Here is a 23,969-nt window from a genome sequence, read left to right on the forward strand (position 1 = left end):
GTTGCTGCGTCGCCAGCTTCCTCTGCAGGTTTCATGGGGTTCTGTGCTGTGGCACCTCCCCGAACCCTCGCTCGATGTGTTCACGGGTACCTCATCTCTCGGCTAGGGTTTTGTGACAAGTGCTCACCAGGCCGGCCAGGATCAGTGGAGTCCGTCCTTCCGTTGAGCTCACAGCACGGCTTGGGAGTTTGCGGCGGTGTGGCATTCGCTTCAGAGAATTTGTGTCGCTCGAGGAGCAACTATCCGGCTCCATTCGGACTGCTCCTTGGTGGTTCGTTGTCTGAACCAGCTGGTGGCTGAGCGGACAGAACACTGGATGCCTGATCCTGTTGTCACGGGTGTGATCCCGGGCGCCGGCGAGAAACAATGGGCAGAGTTTCTTTCACCCTGATGCTCCTGTTACCTAGCTGTAAATAGGTACCTGGGAGTTAGTCAGCTGTCACGGGCTGCTTCCTGGGGGTGGAGGCCTGGTCAAGGACCGGGCCGTGGGGACACTAAGCCCCGAAATCATCTCAAGATAACCTCAAGATAACCGTGGGGGTTCGATGCAATCCTTGTTTCTTTGGGGCTGGTTGCTTCGGGTGACTCGTCTGCTGAGTTCTCGGGGTTTAGCTCTCCTGACGGTTCATGTTCAGTGGGTGTCAAACGTCCTGGTAGATGGTCTTTATTGGTTCATTCCTCCTTTCCACGGAATGGACGGTCAACGCCGACTCGTTCAGTTGGCTCTGCCGGATGTACGGGCGCCCAGAAGTGGACCTCTTCGCATGGGCGTGGTCAAGGTGTCTTCCAGTTTATGTGGCGCCCTTTCCAGACTGCGAGGCCGTCGGGGTTGATGCCTTTCGGCTGGACTGGTCGAGGTGGAGTTACCTATACCTCTTCCCACTGGTCCGGTTGTTGCTCTGGATCCTGGCTTGGTTGGAGACTTAACAGGGGAGAGTAGTCCTGTTGGTTCCTTGGTGGCCGTCCCAGCCCTGGTTTCAGGCGCTTCTTGCTCGATGTCCGAACCCGAGGGTCTTCCCGCGGCTCCGCCTCTTTCAGCAGATTGGTCCGATCTGGTATGTGGCTGGTTCAATCTTCTCCTCCACTCTTCGCGTCTGGTCTTTTTGACGCAGGTGTATCACCACTTGTATTGTGATCAGGGGGCTTTGTTCATGGTGTCCCATCTGCGAGTTTCGTCTAGACGGCAGTATGAAATTTCCTGGCGGTCCTTTTGGCATTTTTTGTCTCTTCGTAGGTTGTCTTCGATTTCTGATTGGGTTGTTTTGTCCTTTCTCTCTTGATTGTTTCAGGACCGTCATCTTATGCCAAATATTGTCGCCTCGTATCATGCGGCACTGGCGGAGCCGCTGCAGCTTGCATTCGGGGTGGATGTCACTTCTGCTCCGTTCCGCAAGCTTTCTTGTGGTGTTGTTTCACATCAGGCCTGCTCATGCGCTGCCTAAGCTGTCCTAGTCATTGGACCGGGTGCTCTCTTTTCTATCTTCTCCTCGGTTTGTGGTGGCCCCCTTGGTTCAGGACTGTTTTTCTAAGGCTCTTTTCTTGTTGGCATTGGCCTCTGGGGGTCGGGTCGGGGAGCTTCATGCTCTCCTCCGGCGCTGGGGTTTCTGCTCTTTCGGTCCTGGTGGTCGTTTCGTTCGTTTGCACCCTTCTCCTCCTTTTCTGGCGAAGAATAAGTCTGCTGCTTTCCGAAGGGGTCCTTGCGTCGTTGATGCTTGGTTGGTTTGGCCGGGGATGCATCATGTTTTGACCGGTTGCGGCTCTTCGCCATTATCTGCACGCCACAGCCTCTGTGGCAGGGGACGCGCTTTGGGTAGACCCGGTTTCCCTTCTTCCCTGTTCCATGGCGCAGGTCTCCCAGGTCGTCCGCAGGATTATTTGGTCCAGCCAACATGCGGTCTATCCCAGTGTCCATGACGTTCGTAAGTTTGCGGCTTTGGCTGCTGTTTTTGGGAATATGTTCTGGGCTGACATTCGGGCATGGGGCTTTTGGAGGTCAAACAGGGTCCTGGCCGCACAGTATCTCGTTAATGTTGATGGCCCTTCTCGGGTATGTGTAGCCTTGGGTCGCAGGTTGCAGCCAGTTGACTTGACTTCGAGTTGAGGAGCGAGTGATGACCGCCTCCCGGGTAAGTCCCTCTTTTTTTTTTATCTTTGGTTAGGTAGCTCCAGGGAGCCGAAGGGGCTCTCCACAGAATACCAGCGTTGAATGTAATGAAACGCCATTTTCTGGGTGAGCCCTGGAGGCTCCTTGGCATGCCTCCCTCCCTCCGGTTGGCATTTTTTTGTTTTTTTTTCGTTTTTGTTACTCGGCCTCTGAACTGAGGAGAGTTGCCGGCGTGGAGGTCTGGGACCCCCGTCCTCCTCCTGGAGAGGGGGAGTTGTGCAGTACGGATGTGCGGTGTTGTGGTTTTTACGGCCACAATGGGTCGCAACTGGGTTCTTTGCTGCTGGAACTAAAGTTCTGGTATCCGGCCCCAAGTTAGTAGTGGCTTTGAAGGAGTGAGCTCGGTAATGCAAGTAAAACACAATGGGGGAGGTGCATTGAATACGACTCTTCATCAATTATCAATATTTTCATATATAATCACTTTCCCATCACCTCATATATAATCCTAAAGGAAGTATTACTACACTTAATATGTACAGAAGTCTCTCCTAGGACACTAAACGCTCCTCGATGCTCAATCGATGCAGTCTTGTCGGCTACCGTATTTCCTCAACACACACAGTACCGTCCTCAAACCAGTACTGGGAAACACAAATGAGTCTACCCTAGCCAAAGGCCAGCCAAAACACAGTCTCACCAGGTGCTTTTCGTGCACGCCCACAATCACTCTCCAGCCTGGTGCTGGCAGAAAACATCAGCCTTGCACTGCTGGGCCTCTTCATGTACAAATACAAGGGTAGCGAACCCTTGGCAGGAGCTTTTTGCAACTCGCTGGTTACGCTCCTCCTTAGCACCTTACTGTCAGTCGTCTCTTCCATTAGCCAGTCCCGGGTACGCCGAATTCTGTCACTGCCACTTCACAGGCAGACAGTAGAACACTACACAGTTCTTCTCCGGCGGCGGCTCACTGCTTCCATAAAGCAGAATGGAGTAGAGAGCTATTGGCTGCCCTGGGTAGACTGACTGTCCTCGTACCCACAGCAGCCCTACGTCGACTCTGTGGATACAGACACGTCATCAGTACACTGGTCAGTACATGGGACACTAGGAAACATCACTTACATATTCTGACATAGACATACAACTCCTCCTATAATAGATGGCGCTGCTTTTCTAGGCGCCACCTCACCAGAGGTCAGCAACAGCTACCTCTCGAGCTGACTAGGACAGGAATCTAGCGCCTCTTGCTGGTATAATCCTGTTACCACTAGATGGCGTTGTCCAATTTGTGGGGGTTTCGGGAACGGACTCACAGATGGCATTGACGTCGCTGCTCCAAGCTCTGACGATGGAATCGGGTTCGTAACAGTGGTGACATCATACTTGTTTCCTTGGTTTTGATTGGGGAGTTTTGTTGCTTTCCGGCAACAAACTTTTGTTGCTTTCCGGCAACAAAACTTTTGTCGAGACTGAGTTTTTGTCCGGCTTTCAGTTTGCAATTCATTTGATCAGCAGTAGTTTGTTTTGGAATTCCTACCTTTCTGGGTGCCTGACCTGGTAGATGGCAGAAAAAGACTGCTTCCAATTACACAGGGGGTGTCTTTAGGCCATTTCTCCTCGTACCACTCTTGAGGGTGCCAGGTTCTGGCTCTGGTCCCCGGTAGGCCTAGAACTCCTTCAATTGACTGTTGCCACAGTCTAATATATATACACATCAGCCAGGTATAACTCCGGGGAGCCTCCGGGTCTCACCCAGAAAATGGCATTTCATTACTTTCAATGCTGGTTTTTTGGTGTTGGGCTGACCTTTTCCCCATAAGCGGGGGGGGGGGGGTCTCTGGGGGCAGGCCTCTTCCCGTCCCTCTAATGAGTCATCTCAGAGTGGCTTCGCTTAGGGATGGTCAAAACAACCTCGTCTCAAAAGTGGATTTCTTGCTTGTTTCCAGTTCCGAAATGGGACTGTGCAGATCTCCAGTACATTCTGGACATCTCTTGTCTGAACCTGTTGATTCCTTGCTCCTCTTTTCAGATGACCACGTTGTCCCAGGTCCGGCTCATTCTCGAACCGGATGATTTCCCTGGACCTTAAGTACACTTATGGGCACGTCCTGATCCATCTGGGATTTGGTGATTGGTTGGGTTTCATGGTGAGGAGACAGGCTTAACGCTTTCATTGTCTTCCATTCGACTTGAATCTGGCACCTTGTGTTTTCACGCACTTAGGTTGTGGTGGCTCATCCTTGTCGGCTAGGTATTCGGGTTTTGCCCTATCTCTAAGACTGGTTGGTGTGGGTTCCCAGACGGTCTGCTTGTCTGCTAGCCAGGGATGTGGTTCTTTCCCAGCTTGCCTGGTTCGGGTTCCTAATTAATTGACAGAAGTCTCAGTTGGTTCCATTCCAGGTTTGAACTTGGCTGGACCTAGTATGGGATTCTCGTACTGCATCCATTTCTCTCCCTCTCTCCTGCAGCTCTGCTCCAATTGCATTCCCACCTTCAGCTGTTTTTGAGGGGGGGACCCAGGTCACTCGGCGATTGCTCGAGCAGCTGTGCGGGAGCCTGAACTTTGCTCTGTTGATTTATCTGCTGGGCAGGGTTTTGCTTCGGAGGCTGTTCAAGTATCTTTGGGATGACCTCTTATGCGGCTTTTGCGATCGCTGGGTTTGTTTCCCGTTGTCCTTGCGTTGGTTGCTGTATCACCAGCTTCCTTTTTGTTTTTTTCGGGGTTCGGTGTCATGGCGCCTTCCTCACTCAATGTGTTCAAAGTCGTCTCATCCCTCAGTTGGGGCTTTGTGACCAGTGCTCATCAGTCCGACTAGGGGCGCTGGGGGCACTCATTACGTTGGGCTCAGAGCATGGTGCAGGAATTCACGGTGGTGTGGCAGGCGCTGCGATGGATTCTGCTTCCTCGGGGCTCTGTGATCAGGCTCCATTTGGGCTACTCCCTGTGGTTCATTGTCTCAACTGGGGAGGGGGAGCGTCTCTTTGGTTCATGGCTTTTTCTCGGTGTTTAGCTCGCGTTTGTTAAGGTAGTACTAACGAGCGGGAATGCAAGTTGGATGAAGTGTTGCTTGTTTCTTTTCTTTCTGGGGAAGTTATTTTGCTCTTTTCGGATGTAGGTCGCATTTTTACCGGGTGTGTTTTTTTTTTTGCTTATCTTTCTGGATGCCTTGCCCAGTTGAATGTAAAGTGCTCATGGGCCATTGCTTCCTGTGCCTCGGGGGAGGGGGGCCAGGTTCTGGCTTGTGGTCCCCAGTAGGCAAAAGGACTCCTGTGACTGATGACCCCAAACTAATAATGCACTATATCAGTTAGGATAGCTTCAGGTAGCCTCTTGGGCTCACTCAAAAAATGGTGTTTCAACGTTGTTGTTTTTTATCAAGGTCCTCTCCAAAGATTGAATTACTGACACCACCCAGGATGCATCCCCACAAAAAGCTAACTCCTGAGTACCTACTTGCTGCTAGGGAACAGGAACACGAGGTGATAGGAAATGCGCCCAACCATTTCTGCCTTGTCCAGGATTCAAACCCAGAATTCTTGACTACGAGTTGAGAATGAACCCAACTGCACTACTGGGTACCTCTTGATGAATACTTTGTGAACAACCCGTTCTCGCAAATTCGTAAAGTCAATATTGACTTATTAACTACGTGCATAGGTGATATACTTAACATAATAGATACCCTTAAAAATATTCATAGAAAACACCGACCTTACCTAACCTTGTTAGTATCTTAAGATAAGCATCTTATTGCTTCGTAATTACAATTATTACTTAACCTATACCTATTATAGGTTAGGTAATAATTGTAATTACGAAGCAATAAGATGCTTATCTTAACATACTAAGTAGGTTAGGTAAGGTCGGTGTTTTCTATGAATCTTTTTAAGGGTATCTATTCCTTTAAGTATGTCACCTATGCACATATTTAATAAGTCAATATTGACTTATTAAATTTGCGAAAACGGGTTGTTGTGAAAGTATTGGTATTGGTACACCTCTAGACATCTGATTTGGACATGTCCACTGTTAGTACTGTACTGTACTGTACTTGGCCACTTTCAGAAAAAATCTCATTCACGATTTGTTTTGTACAATTTATAGCATAGTGCAATCTTAATAATAATATAATAATTATATTAATTATTAATAAAATGTTGATAATATTTTTAAATAATATTGACTACTGTATTCCATACTAAAAGTACAAAAATAGTAAAAATGGTGAAAAAATTAGATCAGCTGAAAATTTCTGTAGCGCTGATCCAGGTTTTCAGTGTTTGCCACTGTGAATCTGAATTCAGGTATAATCCAGATTATTGAAAGCTTGTCCAATAACAAAATTTTCCTGTTACAGGTATTTAGAAAATTAATTACAGTACTTGGAAATTGGCATTAAGGAGGTGTACAATAATTGTTTATGAAAGGCTACAGTGCTTTCTGAGGAGGACACTGTTGTTGTCATTAACCTGTCTTTTGTCCCGGTTTTCCCTGTGCTTTATAGGTGGATGGTTCAGATCGGCAGATCGGGTAGAATGTTAAGTGGGCAGATTTAGGAAATGGCATTTCATTACTTTCAATGCTGTTTTTTTGGTGTTGGGCTGACCTTTTCCCCATAAGCAGGGGGGGGTCGGGTTTCTGGGGGCAGGCCTCTTCCCCATCCCTCTATCGAGTCATCTCAGAGGTGTGTGTATGTACTGCTACTCGGTGATGGTTAGGGGTTAGCAGCCAGGAGGGCCAATTAGTGATAGCACTGCTAGGTGATCCCTGTGATACCAAGTAGCACTTACAAAGGCTTTGTGCTTATATAAAATAAGCCTTCTTGAGTTGTTGTCAGGCTGAATTGAGAGTTCTCTGGAGTCTTCCTTGCACAAGTATGATCTATCTGGGATGTTTGAAAAGGTTTCTATTATGCTGATGCAGAATGTCAATGGGGCCAGGCAGACCTTACGTAAGGAAGCAACCAAGTGCCGTCCGTGCTCAATAAAACGTTTTTCATATATAGTACACTCGGTCTAAGTTTTAGGAAATAATATGACAAATTTCTCACCATTTTGATAGGTGGAGATCCGATGAGGCAGCTCACTACTGCAGACGTAAAGCTTTTGTCACGCTCTTCTGCTTTTGATGAAGGACATACGCTTGTGCATTTAGCCATCAGGTAAATTGAAATCATAGTTATGGTTTGAGTATTATATAATTTGTTGACTAATCTGTGTAATCCTTGAAGCTAATTTCTTTAACCCTCAAAGTGCGGTTATCATATGTTAATTCATGTGGTAATGTAGTTTCATATGTTCATTTAAACTAATAAAGGTTATTTTGAGGTTATCTTGAGATGATTTCGGGGCTTAGTGTCCCCACGACCCGGTCCTCGACCAGGCCTCCTTTTTGTTACACATCCCCAGGAAGCAGCCCATAGCAGCTGTCTAACTCCCAGGTACCTACTTACTACTAGGTGAACAGGAGCATCAGGTTGAAAGAAACTGCCCATTTGTTTCTGCCTCCACCGTGGATCGAACCCGGAACCTCATGCCTACGAATCCGAAGCGCTGTCCACTCAGCTGTCAGGCTACATATTGTCTGTTTTTTTTACCAATGATGCTAATATAGATATTATAGCTCTAAAGGGATTTAGTAGAGTTTACCGTGGCCCATGAAAAATCCTGTTTTTGTTTCATGATTGCTTGCTATACAAATTATACCAGCTGTACAATTAAGCGTCTTACTCTTGCTATACAAATTGTTTGTCATGACAAATGTTAGTATGACAATGTATTAATTGTCATGGTATAAAATTCCATTATAAATACATGTTATGTATACTGATTACTGTACTGTATATTCATATGTTTTTACAACTCTGTATGATTGTAATGAAGTGTACCAGGTCAACAACTATCATTTGAACATAATAATAAAGGATCTTCAGAATGTATAGGAGCTGCCCATATGAGGCAGCTCCTATTTATATCCACCCAAACTCATTCATATATTCCAATTTATATATACTTATTCATTCATGTATACTCATTCATTCAGATACAGTGGTACCTTGAATACGAGCGTCCCTGTTTACGAGTTTTTTGGATTACGAGCAGGATTTGCTTGGAAAATTTACATGGGAATACGAGGGTGTTGATACGCATACAGGCCGACTAGCGTGTGTTGGCACGGCGATCGCGCCTCAGTTTACCAATGCCTTGCACCCAGTGACTATCCCGCCTGAATTCTTCTCATGGACTTACAGTTTTTGTTGGATTTTTGGCCATTTGAGCATAAAAGTTATCATATATCTCGCCATGGGTCCCAAGAAAGCCAGTGGTAAGGTTCAACCTAAGAAAATAGTTGAATAGAGGCAGTAGAGGATGTCCCTTCTTCATTAAGAAAATGTGTGAAGTATGGGAAGAACTGCAAAATTTTGTTGAAAAAACTCACCCAGAGTTTAGCAGGGCGTTGAATATGCGGTCATATGCGGTTTAGCTGTAGCAGGGCATTGTATTGACCTTTTAAATGACAATGTGATGTCTTGCTACAGACAGGTGTTAAAATGTAGGGAAAAAAGTGTCTTTAGACAGATTCTTAGTAAGACAAGCAAACAGTGAGCCACAAGCAAGTCCTAGTGGTATGCAGGCAAAACGTGCCAGAGTGTGCACACCAGTGAAGTCCTCACTGCCTGATGTGATAATGAAAGGGGACTCCCCTTCCAAACAGTAACACCTCTCCTCCTCCCTCCTCATCACCATCTTCCAAATGCCAACAGCAGTCATCAGCAAGGGTAAGTAATAACTTGGAATATACTTTTGTAGTGTAGATTTAGATGAATTAGGTATAAAATTTAGTTTGAAGTGAGGTTTTTGGGTAGTCAGGAATGGATTAATTCATTTCCCATTATTTCTTATGGGAAAATTAGCCTTGGTTTACGAGTTTTCGGATTATGAGCCGTCTCCAGGAATGGATTACACTCTTAAACTGAGGTACTTCTGTATACTCATTCATATACTGTATGTGAATGAGTTTAGGTAGATATAAAAAGGAACTCCCATATATGGGCCAATAGATCTGCAGTTTCCTTAGTTCTTATGTCTTTTCTGGGGGGAGCCCCTACGACTCCCCGGAGCTATCCAGGCTGATAGGGATAGTCCTAACTTTTGGCATCAGTCGATGTTGGAGGAGTTTTAGGCCTACCGGGGACCACGAGCCAGAACCTGGCCCCCCTCAGAGAGGCACGAGAAGCAATGGCCCATAGAAATGCACATGTGATTTTGGAGCATTCTTTATCTGCCATCGACCAAGACAGGCACCAGAAAGCTATGCGCCTCATAACAAACCCCTATTCTGGTGAAACAAATGAAAATAACAAATCAAGTGGGCAGAACTTCCCCAATTGAAAACGAGCAAACGAACATGACGTCACACGAGCCGCGCCGCATGTCTGCGCAGCTCCCCCCTCTCCGGGAGGGGGAAGAGGGAGCCCCAGACCCCCGTGCCGGCGATCCACACCTCAGTTCCTTGGTTGATGGGATAAGGCTTGGTCGTTGTGGCTCCAGCTCCTGATTCTTATTGTGCTGTGCCTGGGTTCAGTACTTCTCTTCGGTGGTGTGCGAGCTGGGAGTATTAATCCTAGGTACGCGGGCTGCATGCGCTTAGGGCTCCCTTTCCTAAGTGTCCTGTAAGTATCGCCCTAGGGGCTTGGGGTTACCTTCCTCAAGTCACCTTGGGTCTACCTCTGTTGGTCTTTCGCTGCTTGGCGATTGACCGCCCCAAGTGTTTTGGGAGGTTTCCTCCCTAGTTTGCCTTGGGGTAAGTGGTATTTTTGCACTGGTAGGGGCGCAGGGTATTGCGTAGCTAATTTTCACCTAAAACAGCAGCCGGCTATGTTCCCTCTAGATACGCTGTCCTCTTGCAAGGTTTTTCTTTTATTTTTGTTTTTGCCTGGTGGGGAGGGGGAGGATGTCTGCCTTGGTGTTCCTTCCCCTTTATATTAGGGTTGTTTGTGTGTGGTAGTACCCCCTGCTTTGCCCTTCTGAGTGGACATGTCCCGAGGGTTCAGCTTTAGCAGTGTTGGTTGGTAGCTTTGGTGCAGGTTAGCAGTACCCTGCCTAGGATAACCCTTAACAGACCCAGTCTAAGGGCCCTGGGAAACCCCGCGGGGGCCACCCGGGTCCAATGGATGTGACTCCCGAGTCTCGTCTCACTTTTTCGAGTTTGAGGGTTGCTCTGTCCCCTTGTCTCAGGGCGGCGCCTCTTTGATTTTGCCTCCGTCATGCTGCCTGTTGCGTCGGTGACACATTCGACCCGGAGTCCTGCGAGCTTTGTTGCTTGTATGTGACTCAGTTTACCCAATCTGATGATGAAATTATTTGGTTGTAGGCAGCTCACATGTTGCAAGATGAGTTTAGGTTGCTGCAGTGGGCTAGATTGGTTAGTTGCTTCCCTGGATGCCCCGAGGCTGCCCCGTTTTGTTTATAGGGACCCGGACTCGGGGATGCTGGTTGCTTCAGCCTTGGTTCCGTCCGTGCCCCCTTGTTCTTCCCCTGCTGTGGTTCATTCGGTCCTCCCCCTTTCCCCTTCTTCCGGCTCCTAAGCATTTGAGGGTTTCGTGGTCTAGGCAGAGTTTAGAGGTTTCTGAGACTCGGGTAGCTTCAGGGATTGCTCCTTCCAGCGTGGCTGCAGAGGCATACGAGTCAGCTCCTCCAGCCGTAGCTCTGGGGTCTGACTAGTGGGCCCATCCTCTTCCAGCTATTCCGGCTGCCCCGGCTTTTTCTTGTGCGGCCGGGGCCTCTGGAGGACGACTCAGCCCCGGGGCCTGACGTGGAGGTTCACGGGTTGGGGAGGAGCTGACTTGGGGGCATTGGGCCCCGTTAAACTCCGCCTGAGTTTTCCTACCCTCCGAGCAGGGCTAGCTGTTAAAAGGAGTGTGGTTTTCTTTTCCACCTCTGTGTGCAAATTGGCAGCCGCTTCCTTGTCTCTTCCTCTGGAGTCTCTCCTTCAGCTGTGGTCCCGCATTCGCTTTTTTCCAGGTCACCCGGCGGTTGCTCGAGGGTTGGTCGGAGGGTTCGGCTCCATTCGAACCGCTCTCCGGTGGTTCATTGCCTGAACCAAGAGGGATTCGATGCAGTCCTTGACTCTTTGGGGTTGGGCTCTTCAGGTGACTCGTCTGCTGAGTTTTCGGAGTTTGGCTCTCCTGGCGGTTTATGTCCGGGAAGTGTCCAACGTCCTGGGGGACGTCTTGTCCTGGTTCGTTCCCTTGTCCACGGACAGATAGTCGATGCCGACTCATTCAGTTGGCTCTGCCAGACGTTCGGGCGCCCGGAGGTGGATTTCTTTGTGACAGCATAGTTGAGGCGTCTTCCGGTATATGTGGCGCCCTTCCCCGACTGCGAGGCTGTCGAGATCGACGCTTTTCGGCAGGACCGGTCAAGGTGGGTGTTCCTGTACCTCTTACCCCTGGTTCAGCTGTTGCTCCAGGTTCTGGCTTGCTTGGAAACTTACCAAAGGCGAGTAGTTCTGTTGGCCCCGTGGTGGCCGGCACAGCCGTGGTTTCAGGCACTGCTTGCCCGGTGTCCGAACCCGGAGGTTTTTCTGCGGCTCCGCCTCTTTCAGCAGATCAGCCCGGTCCATTACGAGACTGGTTCGCTCTTCTCCTTGAGTCTTCACATTTGGTATTTCTGACTTGAGTTCATCACCATTTGTATGGTGATGAGGTGGCTTCATTGATGGTGTCCCACCTGTGGGCTTCGTCCCGGCGGCAGTATGAAGTTTCCTGGCAGTCCTTCCGTTTCCTTTTGACTCTTCGCCGTTGTACTTCGCTTTCAATTTGGGTGTTGTCCTTTCTCTCGTGGTTGTTCCAGGACCGTCATCTTGTGCTAACTACTGTCGCCTCTTATCGTGCGGCGCTGGTGGAGCCGCTTCAGCTTGCTTTCGGTATAGATGTTACTTCTGCGCTGTTTCACAAGCTGTCTTGTGCGTTGTTTCACCTCCGGCCTGCTCATGCTCCGCCAGAGCTGTCCTGGTCTTTGGACAGAGTGCTCTCCTATCTCTTTTCTCCTCAGTTTGTTGTGGCCCCTTCGGTTCAGGATTGTTTTTTGAAGGCTCTTTTCCTGTTGACATTGGCCTCTTGGGGTCGGGTCGAGGAGCTTCATGCTCTCATCCTGTGCAGGGGTTTCTGCTCTTTCTGTCGTGGCGATAGGTTTGTTCGTCTGCAGCCGTCTCCTTCTTTTCTGGCGAAGAATGAGACTGGTGCTTTCCAGAGGGGTCCTTGGGTTGTTGATGCTTGGTTGGTCAGGCTGGGGGTTCATCGTGTGTTGTGTCCAGCTGCAGCCCTCCACCGTTATTTGCTCGCCACGGCTTCTGTGTCTGGAGACACACTTTGGGTTGATCAGGTTTCCCTTCTTCCTTGTTTGCAGGTACGGGGGTCTCAGGTCGTCCGCAGGGTTATTAATTAAGTCTAGGCAGTCTGCGGTCTATCCTGTGCCCATGACGTTCGTACGTTCACTGGTCTTGCTGGCGTCTTTGGGAACATGTCCTGGGCTGACAATCAGGCACAGGGATTTTAGCGGTCGAACAGAGTCCTGGCTGCATGTTACCTCATTCACGTTCCTGAGCTTAGTCGGGCCTGTGTCGCTTTGTGTTGGCGGTGTGAGATTTTTTCTCCTATGCTTACCTCTTTTAGGAGATGGACATCAAACAGAAAGAACTGCTTACTTGCAGATTTTTACTTTAAGCCTGAACCCATAGGAAAAGCGGAAGCAAACCACCAGGCTTCCACCACATGGGTGAAAACCTGTCCACTTGGGCCGCTGGCTCCTTCTAGATGATAAAAACCAATAAAGGATAACCGACGGGTTCTCACTTCGTTAATTTCTATTGAAGTGTGGCGCTATGAATTGAGATTTCAAATTTCGCAAGAACAGCCGTCATTAAAAAGATTGCATTACTAGACATTCGTATAATGCAGAACATGGGTGGACAAGAATGATTGAAGGGTTGACATCAAAGACTGTTTTCTATAACAATGACAAGTTTATTATCAAAGAGACTAAACTACTACAACATTGAGTTTACGTTACGTTAATGTCCATTTAGTGGCACTTTAACAACAGCTATTTAACAACCACAAAACAGCAATGACTCTGATCAATTGCTGCGCGGCTGAATACTGACCTAACCTGAACACAGGTGTGCTCACTGACGATGCAATAGATTTCAGTTTCAGATTTCGCAATTTCAGACACCAGGGTGTCAACCGACCACCCGTGACCTTGGTCTAACAAATTACTGGACCTGCAATGAAAAACTCATGGAAATGGCACACAATATCTGATAATAAAATCATACACAATACTCCTTATGACTAAATCAAAATTATCACTAGAGAAAATAAACAGTGTTGCAGACCTCAGGGTGTCCTCTGACCAACCCTAAATTACTCTGGTCTGCCTTCCTTTGAAATGATATAATTACATGGCAACAAGATATAATTCTTGACTGAATGATATATGTTGAATCGTCAGATCAACATAATATTTATATGGGAAAATCTCCACACTGACCGGTTTACATACTCGAGCCAGTCAACCCACAATTTGTGTTACATATACATCTAAATTGTGTGATACTGTGTATAACATATGCACTCATGTCTCAATACAGACAGTCTGTGCCCTCCCACAGAAAGAAAGTTACTTTGACGTTAATACAGATGCCTTCACAGCTCGCTTCCCTCGCTTAGCAGGTGCTCTGGGACAACACAGCTGGTACCTGATTTAACATCAGCCCTGAGACACTGTAACTACATAAATCTTGAGTACTCGCGTGACCAGTCTCCACATTCATCCACATATACTCCGACCCCTAGGCTGCAGCAGCAGATCACCCAACTTACTCCCACGTGCATCGGCCAGGTGTGGCCCCAGGGTGTGACCTCCAGGGTTTGGCCCCCAGGGTGTAGCCTCAGTGAGGAGAGGTGTCTCGGCGACTAGCCCAGGGTGAGATGGTGCGGCCTAGGCTGGCTATGTAGCCCTCAGGCGTACACAGCTGGTGTAGAGGACTTGTGCACGTGCGCACTCACACACATGAAAAACCTGATGGAAGTGCTTAGAAATGCCAGGAAATTGCGGAGTGATGAGGTTGGCAAACTTTGGTCAATAAGACAAGACCTCTCCAAGGAAGACAGAGAAAAGCTGAAAATGAACCTAATTGAGGCAAAACGTTTAAATGGGAATAGAAATTAAGAAGACAGAAATTCTTTTTTCTACAAAGTGACAGGGACTGGAAAGCTTGTGAAATGGTACATAAAAACAAAGCAACAAGATCAGTAGTGGAAGGGGGAGTAAAGAGCAAAGGAAAAGAGAACATGTTCCTGAAAATTGTATATACCAACATTGATGGAGTGAGGTCGAAAACTTTGGAATTGCAAGATATAATCCAGCTTAGGGTCCCAGATATTGTTGCATTATCAGAGACGAAACTTGAAGGAAATATATTAAATGAAGTCATATTCCCAAGAGGGTATTCAGTTGGGAGACGTGACAGGAAAACTAGGAAGGGAGGAGGAGTGGCTGTACTTGTGAAAAAACACCTGAAGGTAAGAGAGTTAATATTTGAAACCCTCGAGATATTGACATAATGGCATTCCAGATCTGGAATCAGATTGACAAGCTGATAATTGTAAATGCCTACAGCCCACCAGCAAGCAACACATGGACAAAGGAAGAACTGGATGACAAACGAGAGGGCCTCATAATGGTCATGAGAGATATTATTGTACAAGCAGATAAAGATAAATCACGACTGTTGATACTGGGGGACTTCAACTTTAAAGCAATAGACTGGGAGGCCTATGAAGCAAGGACGGAGGACTTTTGAATATGCAGATTTATGAACCTCATTCTGGAGACATTCTTGTATCAACACATAAAGCAAGCCACAAGAATGAGGGAAGGAGATGTACCGTCAGTACTGGATCTAGTATTCACCAGGAAAGAAGAAGAGATATTTGACATCCAGTACCTTCCTCCCTTGGGAAAGAGTGATCACGTCTTGTTAGACATTGATTATGCTTCAAGATATCATCTAGAAGAAAATGGGGACATTGAAAAAGTTGATAAACTCGATTTAAGGAGAGGTCACTATGGGGAACTTCAAAATTTTTTTAATGAGTGTAATTGGACAGACTTGTTGTTAGGCAGGGAAGTAAATGAAATGCATGCCAAATTTTGCAAAATATACAAGGAAGGCACACAAACATTCATACCAAAACAGAGATGCAGGGTCAGAAAACAGGATTGGTTCGACAAATTGTGAGAGGGCCAGAGACCAAAAGACACAAAAATGGAATTAGTATAGGAAGAGGCCAAACCTCCAAACATACCAGCGATACAAAGATGCGAGAAACAACTATACGACAGTAAGGAGAGAGGCAGAAAGAAATTTTGAAAAAGGGGTAGCGGATAAATGTAAAACAGAACCGGGCCTATTCTACAAATTCATAAACAACAAATTGCAGGTAAAGGATTATATCCAGAGGTTGAAAATGGGAAACAGATTCATGGAAAATGAAGAGGAAATGTGTGAAACACTAAATGAAAAGTTCCAAAGTGTGTTTGTACAAAATGAAATCTTCAGGGAACCAGACACAATAAGAATTCCAGAGAACAACATAGAGCACATAGAGGTGTCTAGAGACGAAGTGGAAAATATGCTAAGGGAGCTCAGTAAGAACAAAGCAGTTGGCCCAGATGGAGTTTCGCCATGGGTTCTGAGAGAATGTGCATCCGAGCTCAGCATTCCACTTCACCAGATCTTTCAGGCATCCCTGTGTACAGGAATCGATACAGACGTGTAGAAACAGGCTAACATAGTTCCAATCTACAAAAGTGGCAGCAGGGAAGACCCCCTCAATTATAGACCTGTATCATTGACAAGTGTAATAGTGAAAGTATTGGAAAAACTAATCAAAACTAAATGGGTAGAACGCCTGGAGAGAAATTATATAATATCAGACAGACAGTATGGTTTTCGGTCTGGAAGATCCTGTGTATCGAATTTACTCAGTTTCTATGATCGAGCCACGGAGATATTTCAGGAAAGAGATGGTTGGATTGACTTTATCTATCTGGATCTAAAAAAGGCTTTCGACAGAGTTCCACATAAGAGGTTGTTCTGGAAACTGGAAAATATTGGAGGGGTGACAGGTAAGCTTCTAACATGGATGAAAAATTTTCTGACTGATAGAAAAATGAGGGCAGTAATCAGAGGCAATGTATCGGAATGGAGAAATGTCACAAGTGGAGTACCACAGGGTTCAGTTCTTGCACCAGTGATGTTTATTGAATACATAAATGATCTACCAGTTGGAGTACAGAATTATATGAACATGTTTGCTGATGATGTTAAGATAATAGGAAGGATAAGAAACTTAGATGATTGTCATGCCCTTCAAGAAGACCTGGACAAAATAAGTACATGGAGCGCCACTTGGCAAATGGAATTTAATGTTAATAAATGCCATGTTATGGAATGTGGAATAGGAGAACATAGACCCCACACAACCTATATATTATGTGAGAAATCTTTAAAGAATTCTGATAAAGAAAGAGATCTAGGGGTGGTTCTAGATAGAAAACTGTCACCTGAGGACCACATCAAGAATATTGTGCGAGGAGCCTATGCCATGCTTTCTAACTTCAGAATTACTTTTAAATACATGGATGGCGATATACTAAAGAAATTGTTCACAACTTTTGTTAGGCCAAAGCTAGAATATGCAGCGGTTGTGTGGTGCCCATATCTTAAGAAGCACATCAACAAACTGGAAAAGGGGCAAAAACATGCTACTAAGTGGCTCCCAGAACTGAAGGGCAAGAGCTACAAGGAGAGGTTAGAGGCATTAAATATGCCAAAACTGGAAGACAGAAGAAAAAGAGGTGATATGATCACTACGTACAAAATAGTAACAGGAATTTATAAAATCGATAGGGAAGATTTTCTGAGACCTGTAAATTCAAGAACAAGAGGTCATAGATTTAAACTAGCTAAACACAGATGCCGAAGAAATATAAGACAATTTACTTTCACTAACAGAGTGGTAGACGGTTGGAACAAGTTAGGTGAGGTGGTGGTGGAGGCCAAGACCGTCAGTAGTTTCAAAGCATTATATGACAAAGAGTGCTGGGAAGACGGGACACCACGAGCGTAGCTCTCATCCTGTAACTACACTTAGGTAATTACACACACATACATGGAATGAAAAACATGATGGAAGTGCTTAGAAATGCCAGGAAATGGCAGTGATGAGGTTGGCAAACTTTGGTCAATAAGACAAGACCTCTCAAAGGAAGACAGAGAAAAGCTGAAAATGAACCTCATTGAAGCAAAACGTCTAAATGGGGATAGAAATGAAGAAGGCAGAAATTCTTTTTTCTACAAAGTGTCAGGGACTGGAAAGCTGGTGAAATGGTACATAAAAACAAGGCAACAAAATCATTAGTGGAAGGGGGGGGGGGGATAAAGAGCAAAGGGAAAGGGAACATGTTCTTGAAAGTTGTATGTACCAACATAGACGGAGTGAGGTCAAAAACTTTGGAGTAGGCCCTGCACGTGTGGCAGTATCAACATCATCATCATCACTCCCCTCACTTTCAATTTCATCATCACCTGCTGTTTTAGTTTCAACCAACTTACTATCTACATCACTGTCACTTTTGACACTATCGAGATGAAAATCAGAAAATTCTTCAACTAAAACCTGGAATTTTGTTGGCGTGAGTTTCACTTTACTTTGGCAAACACTACTTGGCTTCTCCCTCAGACGTGTTTCTTGCCCTGCTTTCATCCTAGAATGGCTCAGTTCTTGATCACTATCCATCTTTGAGTAAATGTAGAGTATTATAAAGGCAGTAAGAAATATAGCTGAGGAAAAATAGGCGAGGAAAAATAGCCGGAACGGGCACACGTGTTGGATGCGAGGGGAGGCCCCAGTGGTCACAAGAGTAGACACGATAACAATGGGCCTACAGTGTGGGAGATTTTTTTTTTTTTTTTTTTTTTGCAGGGATATTCCTGCGCGGGCCCTAAGCCTCTGGCTGGCCCACTAAGTGTTGCTTGTTTCTGTTTTACTTGGGCGGAGTATGAGTATTTATGACTCATATGGTCGCTTCAGTAAGATTTTGCCATATGTGTTTAACAACTTCTTCTGCTCTGTTGAATCTAAGTTGAAATCTTAATGGGTTTGTAACTGTGCACTGTGTTAGATAATGTTCCAGTGGTCTGTCGGGCATTTCTCCACAGTGTTGACATTTCCTCTCATCTTCCGGAACCTGTAAGCCTATTTCCCATGCACATGGGTATCCAAGCCTGATGCGATGTAAATGCACTTCTGTTGCTCTACTGTTCCCTTTCATCAAACTAAGTGGTTCGTAGTTGGTTGAATTCTTGTACCAACCTGCAGATCCTGATGTTGCAACTGTAGTGTTGTGGTCACTGTACATCTTTTGCATTGCTCTGTTTCTAATTACTTTCTTAATCTGTGATAGACTCTGTGGTATGTAAATGTCTACATTTTCCTCTTAGTAGCAAGTTTTGCAGCTTCGTCTGCAATGTCATTTCCTATTATTCCCACATGACTTGGCACCCAGTTGATAAGTACCCGTCGGCCTTGTCGCTTGAGTGTTTGCATGAATGATATGACATTTGTGATCAGATGGATGTTATCACATATGTGTTCTTGTTGCAAGGTTTCAATGGCGGTTCTCAAATCTGTATGTATGATAACATGTTGTCGGTGTTCAGCAAGAGCATGTTCCAAAGCCTTTTGAATGGCTAGCATCTCTGTTTGTAAAGTCGAACACCCATTTGAGAGCCTCCAACTATTTACAGAGTTTCCTGCTTTAACTGCAGCTCCGGTTTCTTGTCCCTGCTGGTCTACTGATCCATCTGTGAAGTAAGTGAAGCTGTCGGATACCATGTTTGCTTCTATATGCATCTGTGCAATGTTACGTAGCAGATGAGGATTTGTCTGGTTCTTTCCTTCAAGAGCCATAATCTTAAAGTCTGCTGGCAGAGATTCCCAAGGGGCTTGCATAACAAAGTCTGTATGTATTTCGTTGACACCCCTCTCAGTGACTGTGTTTGCTATATCGAATGTATTGATGGTGTTTATCGCACAATGGGTCCACCTGTTACTATTGGAGGCTCTTCTGTCCAGAGTTAGTGCTCCAGTGATTATATCTTCAAGTGAACTGATTCTAGGTCTAGTCAATATCTTGGTCAGCATGCACGCAGCAATCCCTTTTACCCTTATTTCAATCGACGTTAGCTTTGTTTCTAGTCTTAGGTTCAGTATTTTAGTCCATCTGGGAGCTCTTGTTATGATTCGCAATGCATCATTTTGAAGAACCTCAACGTTTGCCCACTGACCAGGAGAAAGAGTGAGTAAGGCAGGCGCTGCATAATCAACTCGGGAACGAACGGCGTGTATGTAAAACATTCTTAATACTTTGTGTCCCGCTCCTAGACGGGGCCCTGTGATTGCTCTCATTATATTTAGTCGTGATTTTGCTTTCTTCTTTAGATACAGTATTGAATTTGCTTATTGAATGTCATTTTAAAATCTATCCACACTCCGAGATATTGATATTGTGTAACCCACTGAAGGTTAATGTCTTGAATACGTAGGTGCCTGTCTGGAGTGTTGCCGCCTAGTCTCATTGCCTTAGACTTCTGTGCAGATATTTTTAGCCCTAAAACACTGCATTCAGATGCTACTTTATCTAATGCACCTTGTGCTTTATTTAGAAGTGAAGGACCTGTAATGACTAGGTCCTTCTAGTGTGGGAGATGGTGCCGTGATGCCACATGGGCCATCACAAAAAATGGGAAAACGTTAGCTCACATTTTAAAACATGTCCCATAATGATCTAGAAAAAAATGGATTTTTAACAAATATTTAAATTTTGGATGCAAAATGTGTCCCCGCGGGACATCTGTATAGTTATTTATGGACGCCGTCACTGACGGCCGAAAGTGTTAATCTTCCAGTGCGATGTAGATAATCGCTTTGACACCTGTAATACCCAGTGATTCGGATTTGGTGTATTAATGGTGTTAGGGTATATTTTGAACTTAGGACTTAAGACAAAGAGGCCAGTCTTTGAGCTCTGAAGACGGTCCCTTCCTTCACGAGTGTCCTCGACCGAATGCCAGCTCTGGACACCTCGAGGAACCTCCAGGATTCCATGATGTCATCACCTGTTGACCAATCAAAGCTATTGGCCTCTCCTGCCTTTTTCTGGAAAATCATCTGATTGATAGCAGCACGTAAGCACTGCGTAACGTCATGACTAGTTCCACAGCATCTCACCAGAGGACGACACTGCATATGAGAGGTGGGATGAGGGGTTGTGCTCAGCTTCCAACTGTTTCTGTGGGGGGGGGGGGAGCCTGAACCACCATGTAGCTAAAACTTCTCCCCTTGGCTAAGGGTACCTTTCACCTGGTACTGTGGCCCTGTACTCAACATTGCAACAAAACTAGATGATCCAGGTCAAAACTATTGACCTCTGTGGACTCCCTCATTGTAAAAACGAGTCCAGTGACATTCAACTTGACACACTTTGGATGTCAACTAATAAAGTTAGACTTTGCAAGAACTTATGCAAGCAATAAATTTGTGCTCTGAGAGATCCAGCTCTCACACTTTGCTCTTGCAATGCTTTTGGAATCACTTCAAGCCTCATCTTTGGCAGAGGGCTGAGTTGTATGTTTTGTTAGTCATAATTGCTTGAGAGGCATTGCCTTGGGCATCATGCCATTGTCTCCTACCAACTGAACTGTAAACCATGCCTGCTTGAGTTTTGGCTGATCCTCTCTTCATTAAATTTAGTAGAGCTTTCTTTTATCCATTTTCATCTCCTTTGCTTATTGGGCTAAGGTGGATGCTGAATATTGTTCTTGGTATTTTATCATCATGGGTTCTTTCAAAATGGTTTGATTCTCATTGAGGGTGCATTTTCTGACCAAACTTATATCAGTTATTGTGTCTGCTTGTAGTAGTACATTGCCACAGTGTATCAGAATGAAAAAAGGTGCACTGTACATTGACCTTATTTTCAATTCCCTCTACTGTAATTTGACTTAATGTGCTGAAAAATGTTTCCAATTTCCCCTGAGGTTTGGCCGTGAAGATCTTCTGGCTACAATATTGTCAAGAATGGATGGAGGAGGGACTGGAGTGAAGCGCGTTCCACCTTATGTAGCACCAGACCTGGCAACTGATATTCGTCGGCACATGTCTGCATCTATTCGTCAAAGAAAAGGAGCTTTCCCCTGTCATTTTCTCTCTGAATCTGTAACATTCTCCCTGCCAGCAGGTTAGTCTTACCAGTATGTTGAAACAGTTGAGTTGAAAGACTAGGATAAATTTAATGCATCATTTCAATATTTTACTTTTTATTGTTAGTTAAAAGTGGTTTGTGCCAGTTTATACATATTTTGTACTAATAACCTATTGTAATGTCATTTAAACTGACAATACAGTCAACCAGTTAATATAATTAATAGTGAGTAAATATAACATGTAATTTTCTGATTATAATTGTACTTCTTTTGCAGTACTGTATAATGTATAATGTAGACATTTTATATATAAATCACATACAGTATAATTTTAAATTCATTCTCTTGATTTTTACTTTAACCACTGTGCTGCGCCAAGTTTATTGTGAAATTCCCCGTGTGCATGAAATAAAGTTTTCCCCAAAAATTCTTTTTTCTTCGTAAAATGATAAATTCCCTTCCCTGAACATGTCTTATGTAAAAATAAATACCAAATTCCACTTACTTTGGCTGTGTGGACGTGAACAAGGTGTGCTGTGACGTCATCAGGGCCTGGTTGCTCGTGCATGAATCGCCCAGACACGGTCGCGTGGGTCTTTCAAGCACCGGGTGTTGCCACAAATATATTTTCAATTATTTGTTTTATGTATTTCCAATGTGGTTTTATTTGTTTGTTTTTTATCGTATATGATGCATATTTGTGTCCTTTACAATATGTATGCAGTAGAACGTTCATAATGTTCCATGGAACTGTGATACATGTGTCAGTAATGTGTCCACAATAAATGTTTATTGTTGCAATATTACTTGTTAAAAATTCACTAAAATTACAATGTGTACAGTTTCACACACTATTTACACAGTAACACACTGTATTACACACTCGGTACTTCGGAAGTGAGTAATAATCAACGAAGAAGTCATGGTGCACAGCGCGACTTCGTTCTCATCGCACCAGTTACAGATAAATTTTCGCTTCCTGTTTCTTCATTCTGTGTGCTTGCAAATAACGCACTAACGTACGCTCTTGGTTTTAGTACTTAGAGGTTGTATGTAGCCAAGCTTGTAAAGCATAAGGTAGTATTGAAAAGATTATAGGAAAAGATAATTTGTAAGGTAGTCTTGAAAAGATAGCTTTGTATGGTCCCACACAGGAAGAGATTCAGCTAGCCTCAAAGAGTGTCCATCAGTCAAAAAGAGATTCAGCTTGCCTCAAAGAGTGTCTGTCAGTCAGGAAGAGATTCAGGTATTCTTGAAAATATCTATGGAAAAAACCACCATGGAAGCGGCTAACACTGTTCATCTATGCTACTTGTATCAGATGCATCATCATTGAACACAGAAAACGATTCATCTATGTATCATCTAAATAAATTGGAGATAGCATAGGATTGCAAGGGTGACTCAGAGCTACAACTGGATACGCTCACTGTATCGTCCTCATAGGTGCTGTATCACTTGCATCCGACTTTTGTGTTAGGTCCTTATTGTGCCTAGCATCACCAATATTATGACCCTTATGTTCTTCAAACAATAAGGTTTGAATTTCACCGACAAAGCATTATCTTTCAATACCGTGTCAGACAGGTGTTTGGGAGCCAGAGGCGTGTGCGCCACCCATGGTTGCTCACTCAGAACTAACCCATCCAGCAGCCCTAGGTCATTCTGGGAATTTTTTCCAAGATGGCTGCCTCTCACTGGAGGTCTAAGAGTCCATTTCGTACACAACCAACTTCGTACTCATTTAGAATTGGTACTGAAAAATCAAAAAGGGTTTTCTCGGTTGGCGCAGTTTCCCGCCGACCGAAAATACTCGGTTGGTGCAGTTAAGTGGTTAAAAGCATTATCGTCCTCATAGGTGCTGTGTTGAGTGTGTGTTGTGTTTTTATGTGTTGCGTTCCCCCCCCCCCCTCACCCCGGCGCTGAGTGATGGAGTGCTCGGGGTCAGTCGGCCCCGCCACCCTGTGGGGCTGCAGTTACTGCAAATATAATTTTTCAAAATTATTTTGATGCTTCTCATTCATTTCTTCTCTGGTTTTTTGTTGTAATATTATCAAAAGTGTGTAATTTGTGGAATTTATATAGTTCAATGTGTGGAATATTGCTATGCTTTAAACAACCCGTTCTCGCAAATTTAATAAGTCAATATTGACTTATTAGTTGCGTGCATAGGTGACATAATAAACATAATAGTTTCCCTTGAAAAGCTTCATAGAAAACACCGACCTTACCTAAGCTACTTAGTATGTTAAAATAAGCATCTTATAGCTTCGTAATTACAATTGTTACTTAACCTATTATAGGTATAGGTTAGGTAATAATTGTAATTACGCAGCAATAAGATGCTTATCTTAACATACTAAGTAGGTTAGGTAAGGTCGGTTTCTATGAAGCTTTTCAAGGGAAACTATTATGTTAAGTATGTCACCTATGCACATATTAATAAGTCAATTGCTTATTATTTGCGAAAACGGGTTGGCTTTAAATTATGGGGCTATTAAATATTATTTTAAAACAAAAATT

The 23,969-nt window shown here is 44.8% G+C and overlaps 1 protein-coding gene across 1 annotated transcript in view; it reads left to right on the forward strand.

The window, feature by feature from the left end:
* LOC123754476 (ubiquitin thioesterase trabid) overlaps window positions 1–23,969 on the forward strand; it is a gene marked incomplete in the record, with an annotated part of 72,226 nt that overhangs the window by 26,931 nt on the left and 21,326 nt on the right. The window contains 2 exon segments of the mRNA XM_069326284.1: window positions 7,170–7,269; window positions 21,282–21,481. Coding sequence (XP_069182385.1) covers window positions 7,170–7,269; window positions 21,282–21,481 — 300 coding nt within the window.

Source organism: Procambarus clarkii, chromosome 18 (assembly GCF_040958095.1).
Source record: "Procambarus clarkii isolate CNS0578487 chromosome 18, FALCON_Pclarkii_2.0, whole genome shotgun sequence".
NCBI classification, from domain to species: domain Eukaryota; kingdom Metazoa; phylum Arthropoda; class Malacostraca; order Decapoda; family Cambaridae; genus Procambarus; species Procambarus clarkii.